Source organism: Carcharhinus amblyrhynchos, chromosome 11 (genome assembly GCF_965287045.1).
Source record: "Carcharhinus amblyrhynchos chromosome 11, sCarAmb.v2.hapA, whole genome shotgun sequence".
NCBI lineage: Eukaryota > Metazoa > Chordata > Chondrichthyes > Carcharhiniformes > Carcharhinidae > Carcharhinus > Carcharhinus amblyrhynchos.
This window is the reverse complement of record NC_137334.1, coordinates 27,009,022-27,032,290: the sequence shown is the minus strand read 5'-3', so window position 1 is coordinate 27,032,290 and position 23,269 is coordinate 27,009,022. Positions and strand designations below refer to the sequence as shown.

The 23,269-nt window shown below is 42.8% G+C and overlaps 1 protein-coding gene across 2 annotated transcripts in view; it reads right to left on the bottom strand.

The window, feature by feature from the left end:
• LOC145349685 (protein boule-like) overlaps positions 1–21,107 on the bottom strand; it is a 163,547-nt gene extending 142,440 nt beyond the window's left edge. The window contains exons 1-3 of one of the 2 annotated variants that reach the window (XM_080198215.1): positions 21,053–21,107; positions 6,799–6,951; positions 6,595–6,686 (exon numbers count right to left, since the gene is read on the bottom strand). In XM_080198215.1, the coding sequence (XP_080054341.1) occupies positions 6,595–6,686; positions 6,799–6,927 (221 nt within the window). In that variant the 5' untranslated portion in view covers positions 6,928–6,951; positions 21,053–21,107. Of the gene's footprint in view, positions 1–6,594; positions 6,687–6,798; positions 6,952–20,531; positions 20,613–21,052 lie in introns of those variants that run through there. The other variant, XM_080198213.1, reaches the window with a different exon arrangement.
• Positions 21,108–23,269: the final 2,162 nt, after the last annotated feature.

Here is a 23,269-nt window from a genome sequence, read left to right as displayed (position 1 = left end):
TCTCCATCCGAGGAAACAGGCTATCACCATCCACCCTATCTAAACCTCTAATCATCTTATATGTTTCTATAAGATCCCCTCTCAGCCGCCTTCTTTCCAGTGAAAACAACCCCAAATCCCTCAGTCTCTCCTCATAGGACCTCCCCTGCATACCAGGCAACATCCTGGTAAACCTCCTCTGCACCCTCTCCAAAGCCTCCACATCCTTCCTGTAATGTGGGGACCAGAACTGCACACAGTACTCCAAGTGCGGCCGCACCAGAGTTGTGTACAGTTGCAACATGACGCTGCGACTCCTAAATTCAATCCCCCTACCAATAAACGCCAAGACACCGTACGCCTTCTTAACAACCTTATCTACTTGATTCCCAACTTTCAGGGATCTATGTACACATACACCTAGATCCCTCTGCTCCTCCACTCTATTCAAAGTCCTCCCGTTAGCCCTATACTCAACACATCTGTTATTCCTACCGAAATGGATTACCTCACACTTCTCCGCATTAAACTCCATCCGCCACCTCGCGGCCCAGCTCTGCAACCTGTCCAAGTCACCCTGCAAACTTCGACACCCTTCCTCACAATCTACCACACCTCCGACTTTGGTGTCATCAGCAAACTTACTAATCCACCCAACTATACCCTCATCCAGATCATTAATAAAGATTACAAACAGCAGTGGCCCCAAAACAGATCTCTGAGGCACACCACTCGTAACCGAACTCCATGATGAATAATTACCATCAACCACCACCCTCTGTCTCCTATCTGCTAACCAATTCCTGATCCAAGTACCTAAATTACCACCAATCCCATACATCTGCATTTTCTGCAGAAGCATACCATGGTGAACCTTATCAAACGCCTTACTAAAATCCATATATACCACGTCTACTGCCTTACCCCTATCCACCTCTTTGGTCACCTGGAGGCCAGTTACCAGCAGTATCCCACAGGGATCAGTGCTGGGTCCTCTGCTATTTGTGATTTTTATCAATGACTTGGAAAAGGGGGCTGAAGGGTGGGTTAGTAAATTTGCTGATGACACCAAAATTGGTGGAGTAGTGGATGAGGTGGAGGGCTCTTGCAGGCTGCAAAGATGGGCAGAAACGCGGCAGATGGAGTTTAATCCTGAGAAGTGCGAGGTGATTCATTTTGGTAAGACAAACTTGAATGCAGATTACAGGATCAATGGCAGGGTTCTGAGGAATGTGGAGGAACAGAGATCTTGGGGTTCATATCCACAGATCTCTGAAGGCTGCCACTCAAGTGGATAGAGCTGTGAAGAAGGCTTATAGTGTGTTAGCGTTTATTAACAGGGGGTTTAAGAGCCATGGGTTATGCTGCAACAATAATGGACCTTGGTGAGACCACATTTGGAATACTGTGTGCAGTTCTGGTCACCTCACTATAAGAAGGATGTGGAAGCATTGGAGAGAGTGCAGAGGAGATTTACCAGGATGCTGCCTGGTTTGGAGTATAGGTCTTATGAGGAAAGGTTGAGGGAGTTAGACTTTTCTCTTTGGAGCAGAGGAGGATGAGAGGTGACTTAATAGGTTTATAAGATGATGAGGGGGATAGAGTGGACGTGCAGACACTATTTCCTCGGGTGGATGTAGCTGTTACTAGGGGGCATAACTATAAGGTTCATGGTGGGAGATATAGGAGGGATGTCCGAGGTAGATTCTTCACTCAGAGAGTGGTTGGGGTGTGGAATACACTGCCTGCTGTGATAGTGGAGTCTGACACTTCAGGAACTTTTCAAGTGGTTACTGGATAGGCACATGGAGCACACAGAATGATAGGGAGTGGGATAGCTTGATCTTGGGGTTGGACATAGCTCGGCACAACACTGAGGGCCGAAGGGCCTGTACTGTGCTGTACTGTTCTATGTTCCAGGGCAGTCTGGAACTCAGTGGGAGAGAATGACAGGCCAGAGGATAAAATTGTTATTTGCTAAACTTTAATGAGTCAGTGATTACAATTAGTCAATGCTTACATTTTCTCTTTTCCTTCCCCACCTTCAGCGTGTTTCAGGGGCTGAGCATAGATGAGGTCTCAGAGAAGCTGGTCAGTAATATAACAGAAAATAATGGATCTGAACCATCAGCAAATTCAGCTTGTAATCAATCAACATTATGATAATGCGCATGAGTTTTCTGTTTTTTCTAGGAATAAAATTGCACCTTTACTGAAACCTTCATTCTGAGCGTTTCTTTTGGCTGGGATCAATGAGGAATGTTAATTTTGTATGCTTGACATTTTTCACAATAGAATTTGCACAGCTTTCACATATACTAAAGGCAAGGTTTTCTGGCTGTGCTTGCCCCAAAACTGGAAAATCATGCCCAAGGTCAACAGACTTTTGCATGGTCTGCCCCCCTCGTCCACTATTATTCCTGTTGCGGGCAGGACGAGAAAATTTCCTCCGAAGTGTTTTGACCAGCTGAAAATCTGCAGAATGATGAAAATATTGAGCATTTCTTTCTATCCTCAAAAATACACACTGAACAGGGGAGTTTTTGACCTCCGTTGATGCTCAAATCTGCACCAAACTTTGTGACAAATAAATGCATAAACACTTAAATAAGTGTGAATAATCTGGAAACATGACCAGTTCAAACCCATACAGGTTATAGAATCATAGAATAGAATCACAGAATTCCTACAATGCAGAAGGCGGCTATTCAGACCACAACGCACCCAAGCCCTATTCCCATAAACCCACATATTTACCCTGCTAATTCTGACACTGGAATCAATTTAGTATAGCCGATCAACCTAACCCGCAAATCTTTGAACTATATAAATCACCAGTATTCCTGGGATTGCCCACTGGTTTATTGGTACAATCATCAGCATTAACCAGCAATTTTCACTGAAATACCAGTTCTGAACTGTTCTTACTTCCCTGTTAAGAACTAGCTGCAAATGGTACCAGTATTACTGAAACTTCATTCTGGGTTGGGTTGGACTTGGGGAAAAAAATGAATACCTGGTCACAGAAGAAAAAAACATAGCACCCTTTAGTCTTGCACAGTACTCGTAAGCTTATTTTCCGTGCCACGTTGACTACACATAACAAACAGCACAGAAACCCTTCATAGAAATCACTTGTGTGAATTGCCATCTTAACTTCTATTACCTTGGCCATTTAATTTTCCTTGACTAGCATTGTTAAAGGTCAGTTTCTGTGATGTTTTCTTTAACTTGTTACTTCCAAAGTTGTCTTCTTACCATTCAGTTTCAATATGCCTGATTCACTTTCTGAAGTATCTCTTATAACGTTATTTGGAACTGCAGTATTTCTGTCTCTTTGGTTATTATTTTTTCCATTAACTTTTAATTCACTTTTAAACATTCAGATAGCCGTTCAGTATATTTAAAAATATAAATGCGGAAAACATTGTGTAACAGAACACTTTGTTTTGACCAGGTTGATTCCACTGGTGAGTGAAACTAGAACTACGGGGCATGGCCTCAAAATAAGGAGGTGTAGATTTAGGACTGAGTTGAGGAGGAATTTCTTCACCCAAAGGGTTGTGAATCTGTGGAATTCCCTGCCCAGTGAACCAGTTGAGGCTATCCGTTGAATGCTTTTAAGGCAAAGACAGATTTTTGAACAGTGAAGGAAATAAGGAATATGGTGAGCGGGCCTGCTCATAGTTATGTTCTTATCATCTTGTTAACTTATTCTACTGTCAACTCTTACCCTACATCGGTATTAATCAGAGAAGGCTTGCCCACAGTGCACTCTATCTGGCATTCTTGTGTTTTAACTATTAGGCCGAAACAAAATTTTTCAGGATGTACAGGGCCTCCCTGCTGCCATAATTGGAGGCTGAAATCTAGTCAGTCCTGCCAGTTTAACAGATGTACTGATTGTTTTCCAAAATCTCAGATCAAAAGGCCGGTAGTTTGAAAACTGGTAGGGCACCTTAGAAAAATGTGATTTACTTTTTTAAGTCCTCCATGCTCTTGCTGCCTTTCCCTTATAGATATCTGATTTAAAATGCCCAGAACAACATAAGCCTAATGTTTAGGTCATTCCCCCTTAGTGTATTTATTGTGCATGTAGGGATTAGAATGCAAAACTCTATCATGTTCTTCCTGTCTTATTTGTAGAGCAGCCACATGCTAACACCTCTTCCACAAGTCATCAAATGTTTCCATGTCCTTTTCTTCTGCTTTGAACTCAGATACTGGATTCGAGTGCTAGCAGAAGAAAATCAGACCCATTAAACTCTATAAATACTTCCTTGCCTAGCAAAGATTTGTCCATCATTATATTCCAGAAGTTAATCAGACCCCCATTCATTTTCATTTCTTCACTTCGTGAAAAACAGTTCTCCAAATTTTAATACACTTTCTTTTCCCCAGCGTACTGGTGCTCACTCTTAAACCAAATACTCCCTTTCACGTTTCTAAAATTAAAATCTTTTGTTAATTCTCAAGCCAGTTTCTTTCTACTGTGATAGTTAGCAGCTGGTTCGATCTTCGGTGGACTCAATGCCCAAATCAGAATTCGAGTGCAGATAATTCTAAAGACATTCCTGTTCCTTTTGGGCAAGTTTGGCAATGGGAGTGGAAAATCTCATGAGAGACCAGAACTGCATTTTAGATTGCCTGGAAGTCTTGCCATGATTGTCTCCTGCCTCTGCCAGTGACGTAATAGGTTTCCCATCATGCAAAACTAGGTCCCTCATTTCAATACTCAGCATCTCATTAAATCGAGCACCCCACAGCAATAAATCCCTCCACTTTCACAATTTACCCACAGCGATGTGACATCATGATGACATGAATCACAACTGCTCTCAAAGTACAGGAAACTTGGCAAGCTAATCGCTGAGGGGAGGCATGTCAGTAATGAAAATTCAGTTGCAGCTGGGATTGTTCAGCTACAACTCAATTAACATGCCTGTAAAGACTGTTCACTCATTTATGCCCACTAAATCACTACTGATGTTTGAAAATACTACTGATTGCTGCTCAGCAGTTAACCCTTGGCAGGCAGACCTCCACATTCAGTGACTGCTATGGTTTTCCTGCACCTCTGACTGAGTGAGCAAGTATAAATATTCCCTATGATAGTGAACGAGGGCACATTGCTTCAGGCGAGTGCTTCAGCCCATTGGATGTGTGCAGAGGTTCACTGATATGTGGTCCCCGTTGATCAAGTTGGACACAAGGCCTTGAAGTAAAGTCTTGGTCATGTCTGCACCTTACAGAGCGCTCAGAAGACAGTAAGCTGGCCAAAGATGTGCCACTCAGTCAAGCTACATAGAACAAGTGTAGTGTGGGATCTTGCTCAGGAGATGTGAGGGGCAAGGTTTTTTACACAGAGAATGCTAGGTGTTTGGAACATTCTGCTGGGGGGATGGTGGTGGAGACAGATATGATAGGGGTGTTTAAGAGGTTTTTAGATAAGCATACGAATTTGCAAGAAATAGAGGGATATGGACCAAAGACAGACAGAAGGGATTAGTTTAATTTGATCCATGTTCGGCACAACATCGTGGGCTGAAGGGCCTGTTCCTGTCCTGAACCGTTCTTTGTTTTCAGACAGACAGAATTTTCCCTCTATTTGGCAGAGAATGACTGTGTGTGGGAAAAGTGGCATTCAGTTCATGAGGAGCGATGGTGGGTTTTCACGCCACCTTACCTGAAATTTACTTACTGGCAGCAATCTTGCTCAGTATCCAGTATTTTATTTTTGAACACAGGACTTCAGGGAATTGCCAGGTCCTGTACAACTGTGAGACATAAACATACCTGACCTGATCAGCCATAGAAATTCACACATGAATTTATGAGGCTGAGTAAGCATGAGTAACATTTAACACACTGAATACTTCATGACGAGTTACAGAAAATGCTTAATAATTTATATATTAATAGAACTGTCAACTCAAATGGTTAAAATGTACACTTTAGATGCGGAGGGAGCACATGGCTCTCACAGTCGATGTCGTGTGCAATCAATGTGCACCTGACTTTTCTTATTGTTGTTTTACATACATTTAATTCAGTCATAGCAATTGGAAAAAAAACTATGCAGACAGATTTCAGAGAACTGTGGCAACACTGTGCATGGGCAACTGTTAACAAATTGTTTTGTGGTCCCCGCTCAGAATCCAGACAGATCACATGGGATGTCTGGACCACAGGTTGCCCACCAATTAGGAGTCTAAGATACAAAAAGGAAAAACTAGAAGATATCTAATAATGTCAACTCTTGGCTGGAATTTTCTGATGTCAGACACCTCTCCACCACTGCCAATGAGAATGGAGAATTTGGCACTCAGCCAAATCTCCATTCACAGCAGCAGGACTACAGAATCCCAGCCGCTACCAAAGTGGGAGAATCTTGACCCATGACACTGAACTAGAAAAGTTCAGTATGTAAATATTTCCCATGAGTTATGCATACTCCTGAAAATGCTTAACTGTATTCCTGGTAAACTGAATCAAAGTTTTTAATCTCTGTGTATTTATGTCTTTCTTCTATGTACCTCTTAGCCCTTCCTCACACCATTTTTGAGGTGGTCTGTAACTGTTTCTTTAAAAAAATCAAATTTCTTTTATACTCACCCTTTAGAAACTCCAGCTCTGTCATTTACTATTTTGACTTCTTTAACTGTTCCATACTGAGCAAAAAATTTTCTTAAATCATTTTCATTTGTCTGTGGAGGCAAGAAAAAGCCGCCTGAAACACAAATAATCTTGAATGTACAAACTTCTATTTAGTTGCAATTATTATTTTACTAATAAATTCAAATGTACAAAACAACTGACTTTAAAATCGATCCCTCCTACAAAAATCCGATTGGGAATGACTGTTCCAAATCTTGGGGCACTGGTTGGGTTATTATTGTTCAATGGCACAGGAGAAACTGGATTTGGTGACGGAGATGAAGAATCCATCTGTGGCAGATTAGAACTTTGCTGCTGTAAAAAGAAAAGGATTTATTTTTAAAAGCCATTGACTAATCAGAACTATAAAACATGCCATAATTTATTTAAACAATTCCTCGAATTATGTATCACAATTTTGTGGCTACTTGCAAGTCTTTTATTTTCTTGAGTTTTATGATGGGAGTTTGCATAGCTGCTTTTCATTCCAAAATTTAAATGTTATTTCAAAAACTAGTGTGAAACTAGAGGTGACATTTTGTGATTAAGAAATCCTACTTTCCCTCTTCCACACAGGTTTTGCCAAATGACGAATCTTCTCCAAGTCAGCAATATAATCCAATGTCAGTTAATTTTCTGATCTATTAATTAATGCAGGTTTAAACATGCTCTTTGAAATCTCCCCCACCCCAAAAGTGACTCTGAAGACCTAGATGTTTTGAAGATCTTTCACATGGTGACAGAATATAAAAATCAGAAAGATAGAACAACTTGGAACTGAGCATACATTCCTTCAGTCCACAATGAATTTCCTCCACATTATTATCTATAAAACCTGCAGCACTAATATACTTACTTAGTTTCCCTGGCATCTACTTTCACTTTTATCTCCATTTTAAAAAATGGAAAAAAGAACAAAAGTTCCATCATTGCTCATCCTCAGTAAGCTATTCTTCCATAACACTGAACACTATTTTGGAGCTGCTTGCTTGTTTTGACTAATCCAGTCAACAGGTGATATGTCATAATAAATTTATTTTAAATTTACTTTTTGTTGATTTCTTGACTTTTGACGAAATAAAAGATCAGCTCTATCAGGGAATTTTACAAGGTCTTTATTAACATTGCAGTAGAATTACCAATGATGCCTCATTCTGTACTCCAATTCATATGATTGCAAGTACAGAACAAGGTGAGTGTATTTGGTCCATTCTTTCCAAAATGGATTAATTTAGACAAAATGGCACAATGTCATTAAGAAACTCAAAAACTATAAAGCTATATAACAGATGCTAAAACTAAGAAATAGTTCTCCCAGTCTCAATCAATGTTTTATTTACAGTTGTATTCATGATAATTGTATGGACAAAAACAGACTCACAGGAACCAACAGGCATTTGATTCTTCATGTCAGCAATTAAGGCCACGATTCTCCATCATGACCTGCAACTTTTCTGTCAGGTTGGGCCAGGAGTTGCGCGTGTTGGACGTTTCATGGGTTCCGTGACAGCTTTTATAATCTATGTGCATCTCCTAGCCTGGGAAAAATGGTGCTGCCGGGAACCTGCAGAAAACCAAACTGCCAATGTAAACTCACGCTGTTTAGCATGAGTTTACATACCTTTGTATGCCATTATCGGAATCCACGTGGCAATCTCCCTCCACGTCAGCATCTCCCACCTTTTTGGCATGATATAATTTTGGCACGAATCAGAATAGGTATTTAAAAGTCGCAACCTGGCGTGGCAGCCTTGAACTGGCGTGAAGAGGTAAGTGTTGCTAGTGGAGCATGGGGGATGTTGCAGGCAGACCCTGGAGATGCCTGGTAGCCTTCCTCCTGCTGCCTTTAGGTGTTGGCCCTTGAACCAGTGATATCTGGGGGGGTGGGGGTGGTTTCTATTTTTTCTCACAGCTCTCTGGGTGACGTTCCATCGGGGAGTCCTGCTCTCCACCCCACCCTCTCTCCTGGGCAGTGCTGAAGTGCATTGTGGGAGGCAGCCTCAAGGGCTCTCCCTTCCCCTCCTCTCCAAGCAGCACTGGAGTGCACTGTGGGAGGCAGCCTTGAAGGCTCCCGTTCACCCTCCCCCTCCACAACACTTTGCAATGGCATTGTCTTGCTGCGGAGTGTGGTCACAGGCTCTACTAAGTGCTGATGTTCTGGGGTGGGGGAGGAGTGTACCATGTGCTGACTGAGGCCGAACCAGATGAAGCAGCTGCTGTTCCAGGTCAAAGTCCAAAGGTTCAGACATGGACTGCATGGAATCTGCTATCATTGGGCACACACCTGGTGCTGATTAGCAGTATGTCCCTGTCCTGTGACACGAATCAGCAAAACATGACTGTAACAGATGCTGCAGTTGCACACATAGCAATGGATCAAGGGTGTGCATTGCCCATGTCTGCACACCGACCTGCATAATCTGTGCCAGCAATTATCATAATGGGAATCTCACTCAGCCCTAATCGGGCCACACATGGCACCATGGATTGTGTGGGGTTGCCAGCTCTCACACGTGGGGATGCTGGCTCAAGTGAGGGATTGGGTGGTGCCAGGTCTATGCAGCCAATGATAATAATCCGTCATTTTATGTCTTTCCAAACCCCAGTGCAGATGGATCTCAGTTTGCTTGATTTGGAGCTGGCCGTGCTGGTGGCAGCAGGGGCAGAGGAGGAGGAGGAGGCAGCAACTCAGGAGGTGGCAGGCGTGGAGAGACCACCGCAAGAGCAGCCATCACCAGACTCTCAGGAGGACAGAGGGCTGCCACTGAAGTCCAGGAGGTGGGTAAGCAGGTTCCTGAGAGGGTGCACAGAAGGTGGAAGGTGCCGAGGCCAAGGAGGTACAGGCCCCCAATTCCTTCAAGGCCCTCTTGGAGTAGATGTGCCATCGCCAGCTGTGCCTGTCCACACGATGCATCACATTTGTGAGGTGCTCTCACACCTGGCACCTCAGTGCAGCAGTGGACCCCTGCTCCCTGTGAACATGAAGGTGATGGCAGCCCTCAATTTCTATGCCTTTGGGTCATTCCAGGCTCCCAGGAGCGACCTAGCTGGGATCTTCCAGGCCTCCATGCACAGATGTGTGCGGCAGTTCATTAATTTCGATGTGTGCTCTTGGCTTTACATCCACCGCCGGGATTTCGAATGTGCAGGGCACAGTGGATGGCACGTACACTACCTTGCGTACCTCCCATACAGGGCCACAGCAATTTTTGAACCGGAAGGGGTTCCACTCCCTGAACATCCAAATTGTTTGCAACCATTGGCTGAAGATCATGCTGGTCGATGCATGCTACCCAGGGAGTGTCCATGACAGCTTTGTGATCTGGCAGTCGGACATCTCTGGGCTCTTTGAAGACCAACCCAGGCTCCCAAGATGGCTACTAGTTGACAAGGGTTACCTGTTAAGATCATGACTGAAGACAGCCATGCGGAGGTTCCAGACTGAGGCGAAGACTCACTACAACAAGGCCCATGCAGCCACCTGGTCCATTGTTGAGCGGTGCATCGGCCTGCTGAAGATGCGGTTCTGCTGCTTGGGGCGCTCTTGGGGGGGGGGGGCCTCCAGTGTGCCCCTATGCGTGCTTCTCGCATCATTATCCTCTGCTGCACTCTGCACAACATCACCCAGAAGAGAAGAGACCAGCTAGAGCAGGAGGAGGAGCAGCAACAGGGCAAGGTGGGTGCCCCACCATATGAAGAGCCGGAGGAAAGACAGCAGGCAGCAATGGCTTTACTTAGCTGGTGCTGTGCAATGAGGGGGGTGTACTCAAGGCCGCATTCCATTGAGTGTCATTCATCCCTTGGGGTGTTATTTGGCTGCCATTCAGCTGTGTTCAGGGTGGGTGCAATACTCAAGATTCCTGTTGAAGAGAGGAAATGATCACAAGCTGGATTGCGTGTGTCAGCACAACACTAGTTCTCTGCAGGGCAGAGGTGAGGACAGTATGGTCAAGGGATGGAGGGATTGCGTACCTGCATTATTCGAATCCATGGGGGCATGAGATGAGCAGCCATGTCTGTGTATGGGGGGAGCCGGGACAGCAATGAGGCAGCGATGTCTCTCGGAGGGGCGGGGGGGGGGGAGCAATGTGTGAGGGGTTTGGATGTCAGTGATCTGGCTGCTGGGAGGTCTTTTCAGAGATCTCCCAGCAGTGTGTGCATGCGCAGGTTCCCGTTCATCCTGCCAATTTCAGGCTCTTTAGCACAAACAGACCTTGCCCCCTGAGCATTTAATGATATTCATGATTGTGATCTCTGCAGTGCACAGAGTGCGGAGATTCAGGAGAGAAGTTGAACTGAGAAAACAGTCGGGATTTAGAACAGTTCTCCCATCAACTCAGCACTTTTGAGAGAATCGCGACCTAACTTTGTAACATTCAATGTCATACAAAACACATAAGCTGCCAGTTCTATCTACAACTCTTAAATCAACTCTTTTTGATGGATCTACAATCCACAGATCTACTACTTTGCTCCCCCCCCCCCATTCTTCAGTCTGCCTGTTGCAGTTGCCAAAATCGTAACATCATTAATCGCAATGGACACTTTGTCCCGAGTCTCTAACATTTTTCTCTTCAGCTAGCTGCTTGAAGAAAGCCCACATCTAGGTTTAATTGATTAATTAATTGAAATGTCCAATTTCTCCCAATAATCTTTTTAAATTCCTTTGCACCTCTGGGCTGTTCATAGAACCCTACAGTGCAGAAAGAGGCCCTTTGGCCCATCGAGTCTGCACCAAACACAATCCCACCCAGGCCCTACCTCCATATCCCCACATATTATACCCACTAATCCCTCTAATCTATGCATCCCTGGACACAAAGGATTTAGCATGGCCAATCAACCTAACCTGCACATCTTTGGACTGTGGGAGGAAACCCACACAGACACGAGGAGAATGTGCAAACTCCACACAGACACTGACCCGAGCCAGGAATCAAACCCAGGACCATGGAGCTGTGAAGCAGCAGTACTAACCATCCGTGCCGCCCGTACCGTGCTGTTATTGACATCTGGGTATTATGGATGGCAGAAAATGACAACTATGGGCAATACAAAAATGGCTACTGCAGTCTCCAGGATCAGATCACTCTGAAGTGATGTGTAAGCACGAAATGGATCTCAGGCTTCCCCAGTGGCATGGTATGGGGTAAAGATAGTATATGACACAGAATTTAAAATGCCTGCAGTAAATTTAAGAAACCGACATCAATTTCATTACTTGGAAAAGACAAAACTCAATGCTTTGATAATGAAATTTACATTTTTAAAAAGGGAATGAGAACAAAACAATGAAATAACAACTACTACGTCTTTGCAATTCTGCTAGTAGCTTTGATGTAGAGACTAGAAATCCTCCTCAAACAGATGCAATGCTACCAGAAGTGCACAAGACCAGCCAGACACATCACTGGCTCTAGCAATGTCACCAATGTTAGAACTGGGATGGGAGGAGTGTACAGTTGATCTATCTGCACTACTTAACATATATTAATGATTTGGATGAGAATATAGGAGGCTTGGTTAGTAATTTTGCAGATGACACCAATATTGGTGGCATAGTGGACAGTGAAGAAAGTTATCTCAGATTGCAACAGGATCTTGATCAATTGGGCCAGTGGGCTGACGAATGGCAAGATGGAGATTAATTTAGATAAATGTGAGGTGATGCATTTTGGTAGATTGAATCAGGGCAGGATTTCCTCAGTTAATGGTAAGGCATTAGGGAGAGTTACAGAACAAAGCCATCTGGGATTACATGTTCATGGCTCCTTGAAAGTGGAGTCACAGGTGGACAGCGTAGTGAAGAAGGCATTCGGCATGCTTGGTTTCATCAGTCAGAACACTGAATACAGGAGTTGGGACGTCTTGTTGAAGTTGTACAAGACATTGATAAGGCCACACTGTGTACAGTTCTGGTCATCCTATTATAGAAAGAATATTACTAAACTAGAAAGAGATTTACAGAAAAGATTTACTAGGATGCTACAGGGACTTGATGGTTTGAGTTATAAGGAGGGGCTGGATAGACTGGGACTTTTTCCTCTGGAGTGTAGAAGGTTGAGGGGTGATCTTATAGAGGTCTATAAAATAAAGAGGGGCACAGATCAGTCAGTCAGTCAACACCTTTTCCCAAAAGTAGGGGAGTCAAAAGCTAGAGGGCATAGGTTGAAGGTGAGAGGGGAGAGATGCAACGGTGTCCAGAGGTGCAATTTTTTCAGAGGGTGGTGTCTGGAACAAGGTGCCAGAGGTAATAGTAGAAGCAGGTACAAATTTGTCTTTTAAAAAGCATTTAGACAGTTACTTGGGTGAGATGGGTATAAAGGGATATGGGCCAAATGTGGGCAATTGGAATTAGCTGAGGGGTTTAAAACAAAGGGCAGCATGGACAACTTGGGCCGGGGGGCCTGTTTTCATGCTGCAAACCTCTAGGATCTCTATCAACATTCATAGAATCCCTACAGTGTAGAAGGAAGCCATTCCACCCATCAAGCCTGCACCAACATCAATCCCAACCAGGCTTATCTCCACAATCCTATGCATTTACCCTGCTTATTCCCATGACATTAAAGGGCAATTTAGCATGGCCAATCAACCTAACCCACACATCTTTGGAGTATGGGACGACACGGTGACATAGTGATTAGCACTGCCGTCTCACAGAGCCAGGGACCCAAATTCAGTCCCAGCCTTAGGAACTATCTTTATAGAGTTTGCACATTTCCTCCATGCATTCAGTTTCCTCCCACAGTCCAAAGATGTGCAGGTTACATGGATTGGCCATGCTAAATCGACCCACAGTGTCAGGGGATTAGCATGGTAAATTCATGAGATTACGAGGATAGGGCCTGTGTGGGTTTGTTGTCAGTGCAGGCCTGACTGACCAAATGGCCTCCTTCTGCACTGTAGGAGTCTATGATTCTATGAAACCAGGGAACTCAGAGGAAACCCATGCAGCCATGGGAAAAATGTGCATACTCCACACAGTCACCTGCGGTTGGAATTGAACCAGGATACCTGGCACTGTGATGGCCAATTATGTACCTTCACTACTATTTGACCCCGAATTAAACAGACTTTAACCAGGCTTCTTTCAATAAATTCAGAATGACTGGTTTATTTTTAAAAAGTTATTTTTTAAAAGAAGTTGCAAGAACTGATTAACTGTAATCTGGAAGTACGGCCAACAAACACTTTTAAGATATCCCAACACACACAAAGGACAAACAGGTAGGTTGTATAGTTAAAGTTAATACTGTGAATCAGTGCTCCATGGTGTGAGGCAAATTGCCAGTCCCAATTTATATAAGGAGGTTCTCACCATTGGCGCATCAGCATGGAGGAAAATAGAGCCAGATGAATGGTTCCGGTGGTTTCCAAAGATAGACAAGTTCTTCTGAGATGAAGATTTCTCGCATTCAATGCACACCATGGTTCCCTTTTTCAACTATCATATCTGCATGGACCTTCTTTCCCAAGATTCACATGCACCATGACTCTTTCAATTCTCACTTCACATCTGTTCCCTCACCTTTGTAACATTTCCCACCTGTTGACCGCTGGAAAGCACAAAATGCCATGAGAAGTATAGGTGCTTTAAACTGCCTCTATCCTTCTTGCGTGGTGAGCATGTAGCCTATCTAGTGTAGATGCCTACACTAGATAGGCATCTGGCATGTTACAAGAAGTGGGATTCATGGAGGTGAAGTGTTGCCTACCAGGAACAGAGAAATAACATGACCCATGTAACTGTAGGCATTTCTTGTCATCTTTTCCTTCTCTTACTGCAGCTGCAGAGCAACCTTATTAAAATGAATTCTTGTTCCTCTAGAATCCTTTAGAACTTCCCTGCCAATGATATATTTTAAGACCATAAGATATGAGAAGAATTAGGCCATTCGGACCATCAAATTTGCTCTGCCATTCAATCATGGCTGATATGATTCTCATCCCTATTCTCCTGCCTTCTCCCCATAACCCTTGATCCCCTTATTGATCAAGAACCTATCTTTCTCTGTTTTAAAGACATTCAATGACCTAGTCTCCACAGCGCTCTGTGGTGGCAGTGAGTTCCACAGACTCACCATCCTCTGGCTGAAGAAATTCCTCCTCATCTCAGTTTTATAAGAATATTACTTCACTCTGAGATTGTGCCATTGAGTTCTCGTCTCTCCCACTGGTGGAAACATCCTCCTTACATACATTCTATTTGGGTCTCTCAGTGTTCTGTAAGTTTCAATTAGATTCCTCCTCATCCTTCTAAATTCCATCGAGTATAGACCCAGGCTCCTCAGCTGCTCTGCATGTGACAAAACCCTTCATTTCTGGGATCATTCTTGTGAACCTCCTCTGGACCTGCTCCAAGGCAGCACTTCCTTCCTTAGGTATGGGGCCGAAAATTGCTCATAATATTCCAAATAGGGTCTGACCAAAGCATTATACAGTCTCAGCTGTACATCCTGCTCTTGTATTCTAGCCCTCTAGAAATGAATGCTAACATTGAATTTGCCTTCCTAGCTGCCAACTGAGCCTGCATGTCAACCTTAAGAGAGTCCTGAACCAGGACTCCCAAGTTCCTTTGTGCTCCAGATTTCCAAAGCCTTTCCCCATTTATAAAATAGTCTGTGCCTCTATTCTTCCTATCAAAGTGCATAACCTCACATATTCCATCTGCCACTTCTTTGTCCATTCTCCTAGCCTGTCCAAGTCTTTTTGCAGCCTCCCCACTTCTTCAACACTACCTGTTCCACTACATATCTTTGTATTACCCACAAATTTAGCAACTATGCCCTCAGTTCCATCTTCCAGATCATTAATGTATAAAGTGAAAAGGTGTGGTCGCAACACTGACCGGTTGTCATCCTGGAAAGGACTCCCTTATCCCCATTAAAGCCTTCTGTCTGTCAGCTAATCTTCTAACCATGCCAGTACCTTGCCTCGTAAGGCACCTCATTAAAGGTTTTCTGGAAATCCAAGTAAATCATGTTTACTGGCTGTCCTTTGTCTAACTTCTTTGTTACCGTTTCAAAGAATTGTAACAGATTTGTCAGACGTGACTTCTGTTTGACGAATAGGGCTGATTCGGTCCTATTTTACCACGCATTTCCAAGCACTCCGCAATTTCATCCTAATAATGGACTCCAAGATCTTATCCATGACCAAGATCAGGCTAACTGGTTTATAATTTCCCATCTTCGGTCTCCCTTCCTTCTTAAGCAGGGGTGTTCCCTGGCTCCAGTGATTCCTGAAAATCGCCATCAATGCCTCCACAGTTTCCTCAGCTATCTCCTTCAGAACCCTGGGTGATTTGTCCACCTTGAGACCTTTCCAGTTTCCCTAGCACCTTCTCCTTAGGGATGGCACTACATTTACCGCTGCCTGCTGATTTTCTTAAAGTTGTGGCATGTTACTGGTGTCTTCCACTGTGAAGATTGATGCAAAGTATCCATTCATAGAATCTTACAACGCAGATGGAGGCCCATTGAGTATGCACCGACCACAATCCCACCTAGGCCCTATCCCCATAACCCATACATTTACCCTGACGAACCCTGACACGAAGGGGAAATTTAGCATGGCCAATCCACCAAACCTGCATATCTTTGGACTGTGAGAGGAAATTGGTGCACCCGGAGGAAACCCGTGTACAGTGACCCAAGCTGGGAATTGAACCCAGGTCCCTGGTGCTGTGAGGCAACAGTGCTAACCACTGTGCCACAATGCTGCCCCTCAGTTCTTCTGCCACTTCACTGTCCCCCATTATTACTTTCCTCATTTCTGGAGAAATCACAGGGAAGCAAAATTGGATGTGCCAGGCCATTCAACCTCAAGCCCATGGCTTGTAAACTTACGTATGCCAATTTTTGTTTTCTCCTTCTTTCCATCAATTCCAAGATTCAGCCTCAGGAGATAAATAGTGAGGATTTGGATAATGCTCTGCATGGATCATAGCGCACGAGGAAGCAAGAGAAATTGGAAGTTCACAAGCTTTCGTACAAGTTCAGGAAGTGGGCTATTGGCTACAAGAAGTACATTACAGTCAGGACTCTACCATAGAATCACAGAATCCTTACAGTGCAGAAGGGGGACCATTCAGCCCATTGAGCCTGCACTGACTATAATCCCACCCAGGCCATATGCCCATAACCCCACATATTTACCCTGCTAATTCCCCTGACATTAAGGGGCAATTTAGCAGGGCCAATCCACCTAATCTACACATCTTTGAAGTGTGGGAGGAAACTGGAGCACCTGGAGATAGGAAACCCACACACACATGGGGACTACGTCAAAATTCTGCACAGGCAGTCACCCAAGGCCAGAACCGAACCCGGGTCCCTGGTGCTGTGAGGCAGCAGTGCTAACCACTGTGCTACTGTGCCAGCCGTGGAAATGATGCAGGCGAGGGTCCAACAACGGAAATCTCCATTGACCTTGGGCGGGAATTTCCACCCTCACCTGAACAAGGCTATAAAATGTCTTTGTGCGTGTGATTGAAACTCAAGACTGAAGGAACAAACATTTTACCAAGCCATTTTTGTCATAACCTCATATTAATTTTTTTTGAAATTTGGAATTTGTATAACCAGTAAAATTTTATACTGATTTTCTTAAATTATTAGAACATAGAACATTACAGCGCGGAACAGGCCCTTCGGCCCACAATGTTGCGCCGACCAGTCTTATTTTTTAAAAAAAACATTGACCCACTAATCTAAACCAATCCCTTTTCGTCCATAAACCTATCCACCAATCTCTTAAACGCCCCCAAACTAGGTGCATTTACAACTGAGAATCATAAATAAGCAAGCTGCCCAATAAAACAGAATAAAAACTGTCAGAAAGAAAATTGCACTGTACCTAACATGACAATTTATATTCACTTATGGCTGATGTGAACACGTTTAGCAGAGTAGACAGAAGATCAGCTATGACTGAGGCAGCAGGCCTCCGTTCCACCTCAGCCAGAATGGGGGATCAAACCCACTCTGTTGGCATTATTCTGAACCACATACTAAACCCTAGTTTTTTTCCTCATTCTTATTGTTTTGTGAGATCAAACACTAATAATCCCAAAACGTGTACAAAGCTCTTCAAACCAAAGAATATCTATCGCCAGAACTATTCTTTAAATCAGTTCCAATAAAAAAACTCCAACCATAATTGTTGTAAAATATAAATAAACACATGCATGGTTTGCATTAACTTTTGTTAGGTTTAATTTCGTAAATTTAGATTTTGTAATTTCCCAATACATTTCACAACATTTTACTTACACATATGTTTAAAATATGCTTAAGATCCGCATATGAAACAGATATAAGGTAAAAGGAATACTTGGTTTGAGTTATTTTCAGTCCAACTATTCAGAGGGATTCAGTTTCTTGTGTTGTAGTATGCTATTCAAACAAAAGTTCCCATTGGATACAGACTGTTTTTCTGAAGTGGTTTGCAAGGCTCTTGAGAGTAAAATCAGATTTCCCACCTGATCAGAGCATGCTTAATTTTCTAACAAGGGGAAAAAAATCAAGAAACATCTACTGGAGAAATCAGAATTTATTAATTCCTACAACAGCATGGATTAAATTCAAATATCAACTGTGTAAGCACATGGAGGAATACTGTCTCAGCCAATTGTTTCTAATGGAGAGGGATGACAATGGTCTTTCATGGATTATGAGTAAGTATCAATTAAATAAAATAACTTTACATACCTGGTCTTACATCAGTATAGTAAGCAATTATGCAAATTAAAATATTAGAATTAAAACTCATTACAAAGTATGATCTTGTAACAGGAAAAGCTGTGTGAACCATTTATGAAGTTAGAAAAAGCCTAAATAAACATGTTTTTCAATGTGGATGATCAAAGTTTAATTTTGATTTCTAGTTTTTAACTTATAGAGGAGAAATCTAGAAAGATATAAACAATTTTGCGTCCTTTTAAACACCAGGTTTCACACAAAATTATTTTCATTTTCCAGTGTTTTGAAATACCTAAATTTACTTATTTTATATTTTCCCCATTTCTACTGGATTTCTCTAGCTGTTATACTAATGTTCTACGTTAACAAACCAAAGATTTACAGTCCAAAGATGTGCGGGTTAGGTTGATTGGCCATGCTAAAATTGGCTCTTAGTGTCCTGAGATGCATAGGTTAGAGGGATTAGTAGGTAAATGTGTAGGGATATGAGGGTAAGGCCTGGATGGGATTGTGGTCAGTGCAGACTCGATAAACCAGATGCCCTCTTTCTGCACTGTACGGTTTCCATGTTTCTATGACCTGGAGAAGCAGTTGAATTCCATCATTGTGAAAAGCTCTTACCTGCACTCCCAAGAACCATGCATAATTCACTTCCAAAGTTTCAACGAGTGATTCCATGATTTTCCGTTTTACAACAAATTTAAGCATTCTCCAGAAGACCTTTCTTTTGTTTCTGGAGATAGGATTTGGGTTAACTCATTCAGCTTTTGAACTATTATTTAAAAAACAAAATTTCCAACAGATCGATATAAACACGTGCAAACATACAAGATCACGACTAATGACGCTTCTTAATCTGGACAAACTTTTGACATAGAAATGTATAATAACTCGATGTTATATTTATTGCCTGTGACTGAAGCGCTTTTAAACAATAACGCCAGAATTGGAGCCGGCCTCGCCACGCAGGCGCAGTTCCGGCAGCCGTTACTTTGTGCACGCGGCTGCCCCCGCTAACGGTAACGGCACAACCACCCAGTCCGCCTCCGCTTTGTCTACTTTTTTAACTGAATAAATCATGAAGAAACAAATAACAGATAATACCCGTATTTCCAATCACCGAATATTGACTCTACATAGAAATTGGCACAACGAATTTCGTTTGACCTATCCCATTATCAACATTTTTTTGAAAATGTCTTTTAATTTTGCTCATCAATCTGTGTTTTTTTGTGTATTAATAATTTATTGAACACCAGTGGTATATATGCGTGTATATAGTCTGGTTACGCTGATTAAAAGCGAGGGGCAATCCGTCGGGTGTCCGCGGGGTTCAAACCAAACTGGTGAGAACTGGAACCAGTGCGTCCCTGCAACGGCTTTTGGCGGGAATCCACGGAAAGACGACGCTCGCAAATTCCAACCCCCCCTCATAAACAAATAGATCAACAAAAATAGCGTCCAAAGACCATGGAGACACCAATGTTGGATCTGCTTATTACGGCCGTTAAAATCTAAATCCTACTGTAAGAACCGTCTGCAAAGTAAGTTATCAAACTATTCAATACCACTGCTTTCCTCCAACACTACCCCTCACATCGAAGAGTCACGACCAAACAAACGATAGCCTCGATTTCAAGTCGAAAATTACCTAATCGGGCAGTACCCCAATAAAAGTTCAAACTGTCACGAACTTCCATTTTATAATTAAAACGAATTCATATTCTGAAAATGTAACCCTGACTGAATTTCGCACCTTTTCATATAATTAAAAGTTGGAACGCGTAATCTCTTCAAACAACTTTTAAATTCAAAACTAAATACACCCAAGACGAAATCCTAGCCTACAATCTATCACCGTGGCAGCTTCCTTCACACTTGGCGTCGAGGTAAAGCGATGGCGTGGCCATGTTTTGCCGGCACGCCATCCGAGCCTCGCCTACCTCCTAGCCCAAGCAATAATGTCGAAGTGTTTGTTTCTCTTTATCCAAATGTATTAATAGTTCATGTATGTATATATAGATATATATCTGGTTGAGTGAAGGAGCCAGCCGTCGCTCTGTCTGCGATTACAATCCGATTATAATCGGATTGTTCAGTGTACAGACAATCCCTTCTCAAGTGTTTGGTAAACTGCTTCACGGCGATCTTTCTTGGGATAGCTGTGGGAACGCTGCCCAGGTCACTCACCGCTCCTTCGGTGTCCATCTGCACGGACAGGTTGATTTTCAAGGGTGTCACAATTTTACTCAACGCGCAAAAAACCCGTTGGTTCTGTACTTAGGTTTGTGGGCGACTCGCAGCACCTTAAATTACCGGGTCATACCACATCGAGTCAGTGACCGGGGGCGGTCAAACCCCCACTCGCTCCACTCACAAACCAAACCAATCAAATCCAAGCGGTACTGAGTCCGCCTTAAATATTATTAAATATTCAGTGTCAGTGACGGCTTATTTGTTTCCAAAGACCATTTTAGCAACAAAAAACTTTGTATTCAACCAATAAAATAAACTCTGTATTTTGTAATTTTCACTTTAGAAAGCTTTACTTTCCTGAAGACACTACGCAACTGTTGCTGTTGTCAATCATCTCGCAGTTAGTTCAGTATCCATGTAGTTGGCTAGGTCAATCATGAATATAATGTGCGTCAGAAAATTGGATTTGGGTTTTAGTCACAACGGTTGTGTTGAGAAAGAAAGCTCATACCTACCCGAGGCTAGTGACTGCAGTTTGCCTGGAAGGATTCGTTAGTGAGGAGATAGCAATTAACCCGTAGCAGAGGGTGCGTGTGGCTGAACTTTTGCTCTCACATCATCATTCGTGCGGCTTTGACCTCCCTTGCCCAGCATTCCTCTGAAGTATCAGTTGACGGATAAACGCTTCAGGAGGAAACTGAAACTACATCTTACTTATAATGTGTCAAGCTATTTGAAAGCACTTTTATAATGCAGCTTATTTGATTTATTAATTATTGAATGGCGACATGCATCCGACTGGCCCAAATTGTATTAGTCTCCATGGCTAATTTATTTTTCTTTTTGTTTCAAAATGCAGTCTTACTGACAGGTGTAAATACAAATCACGTGAATAAGCAATGTTTAACAAATTCGTGATTTTTTAGCAGATAGGAGAAAAATCAAATGAATATATTTTAAACAACTTTATAAGTTATAATACTTGTAAAACGTATTGGGTTACTAGCTTGCAGGTCAAAAATGAACATAAGAATGGAGCAAGTGACAATCATAGATTGTTAATTGAAGAAAATTGTATTTCCAAAAGTTCTGAAATGACTAAAATTTAATCAATTGTGTGGCACAAAATGTGCTGATGAGGCAAAAGTTCATTATTTTACTCATTTGTAGGATGTGGGCATTGCTTACTAGGTTAGAATTTATTGCCCATCCAGAGTTGACCTTGGATGGGTGGCAGTGAGACTCCTCTGATCCACAGCAGTCCATACAATGAAGGTACTTCAGAGTGGTGTTAGGACAGGAATTGAAGGATATGTTTCTAATAATTATGAAGGAATGGTGTTACATTTTCAGGTCAGGATGATGTGTGATGTGGCAGTGAACATCCAAGTGCAATGTTCCCGTTCATCCTCGTCCTTTTAGATGAATGTATAATCATAAGAAATAGGGGCAGGAGTAGACCGCAAGGCCCTTCGAGCCTGCCTATGTCATCAAGTATTATCATAGCCAATGTTCAACCTCAACTCCACTTCCTCACTGCTCCCCTTATTCATTATTTCCCTGGTTATTCATTAATTCAGAACTAGAGGGCACAGTCTCAAAATAAGGGGGCGGGGCAGTTTAGAACAGAGTTGAGGAGGAACTTCTTCATAGAACAAAGGGTAGTGAATCTCTGGAATTCTCTACCCATTGAAGTGGTGGAGGCTACCTCATTGAATATATTTAAGTCAAGGGTAGATAGATTTCTGATAGACAAGGGAACTAAGGGTTATGGGGAGAAAGCGGGAAAGTAGAACTGATCCACTTCAGATCAGCCATGATCTTATTGAATGGCGGGGCAGGTTTGAAGGGCTAGATGGCCTACTCCTGCTCCTATTTCTTACGTTCTTATGTTCTGAGAGTCCAGAGCCTTAAATGTAAATTTATTTATGAGACACAAACAGGCTTATGTTAACACTGCAACAAAGTTACTGTAAAAATACCCTACTTATCACACTCTGGTGCCTGTTTGGGTACACTGAGGGAGAATTTAGCATGGCATATGCACCTAATCAGCATGCCTTTTGGACTGTGGGAGGAAACCAGAGCACCTGGAGGAAACCCATGCAGACATGAGGAGAGCATGCAGACTCTGCACAGACAGTGATCCAAGCCAGGAATTGAACCCGGGTTATTGGAGCTGTGAGATAGCAGTGCTAACCACTGTGCCACCCACATATATTCAATGATGGAGCATCCACAACCATCTGGAGCCTAGATTTCCAAAAATTTCAACTCTGTGAGTGAAGAAGTTTCTCCTCACCTCAATCCTGAATGACTGAACCCTTTTCTTGTTATTGCCCTTGCCTAGATTCCCCAGTGAAGGAAAACAATCTCTCATTGTCTACTCTATCAAGTTCTTTCAGCATCTTATATGCTTCAATGAGATCAACTCCCATTCCTCTAAACTCCAGAATATATATACCCAATTTACTCAGCTTCTCATTATAGGAAAACCCTCTCATTCCAGGAACCAATCAGTGAACTTTTGCTGATTTGCCTCCAAGGCAAGTATATATATTTCCTTAAATATGGAGACCATAACTGGTATTCCCAGGTGTGGTCTCAGGAAAGCCCTGTACACCATTGCAGCAAGACTTCCTTATTCTTATGTTATGATCTTCGGAGAGACTGCAAACTTCAAAGAAGAAATTCAAACTTCAATTAAAACTGAATGCACAAGGCAACCAGAT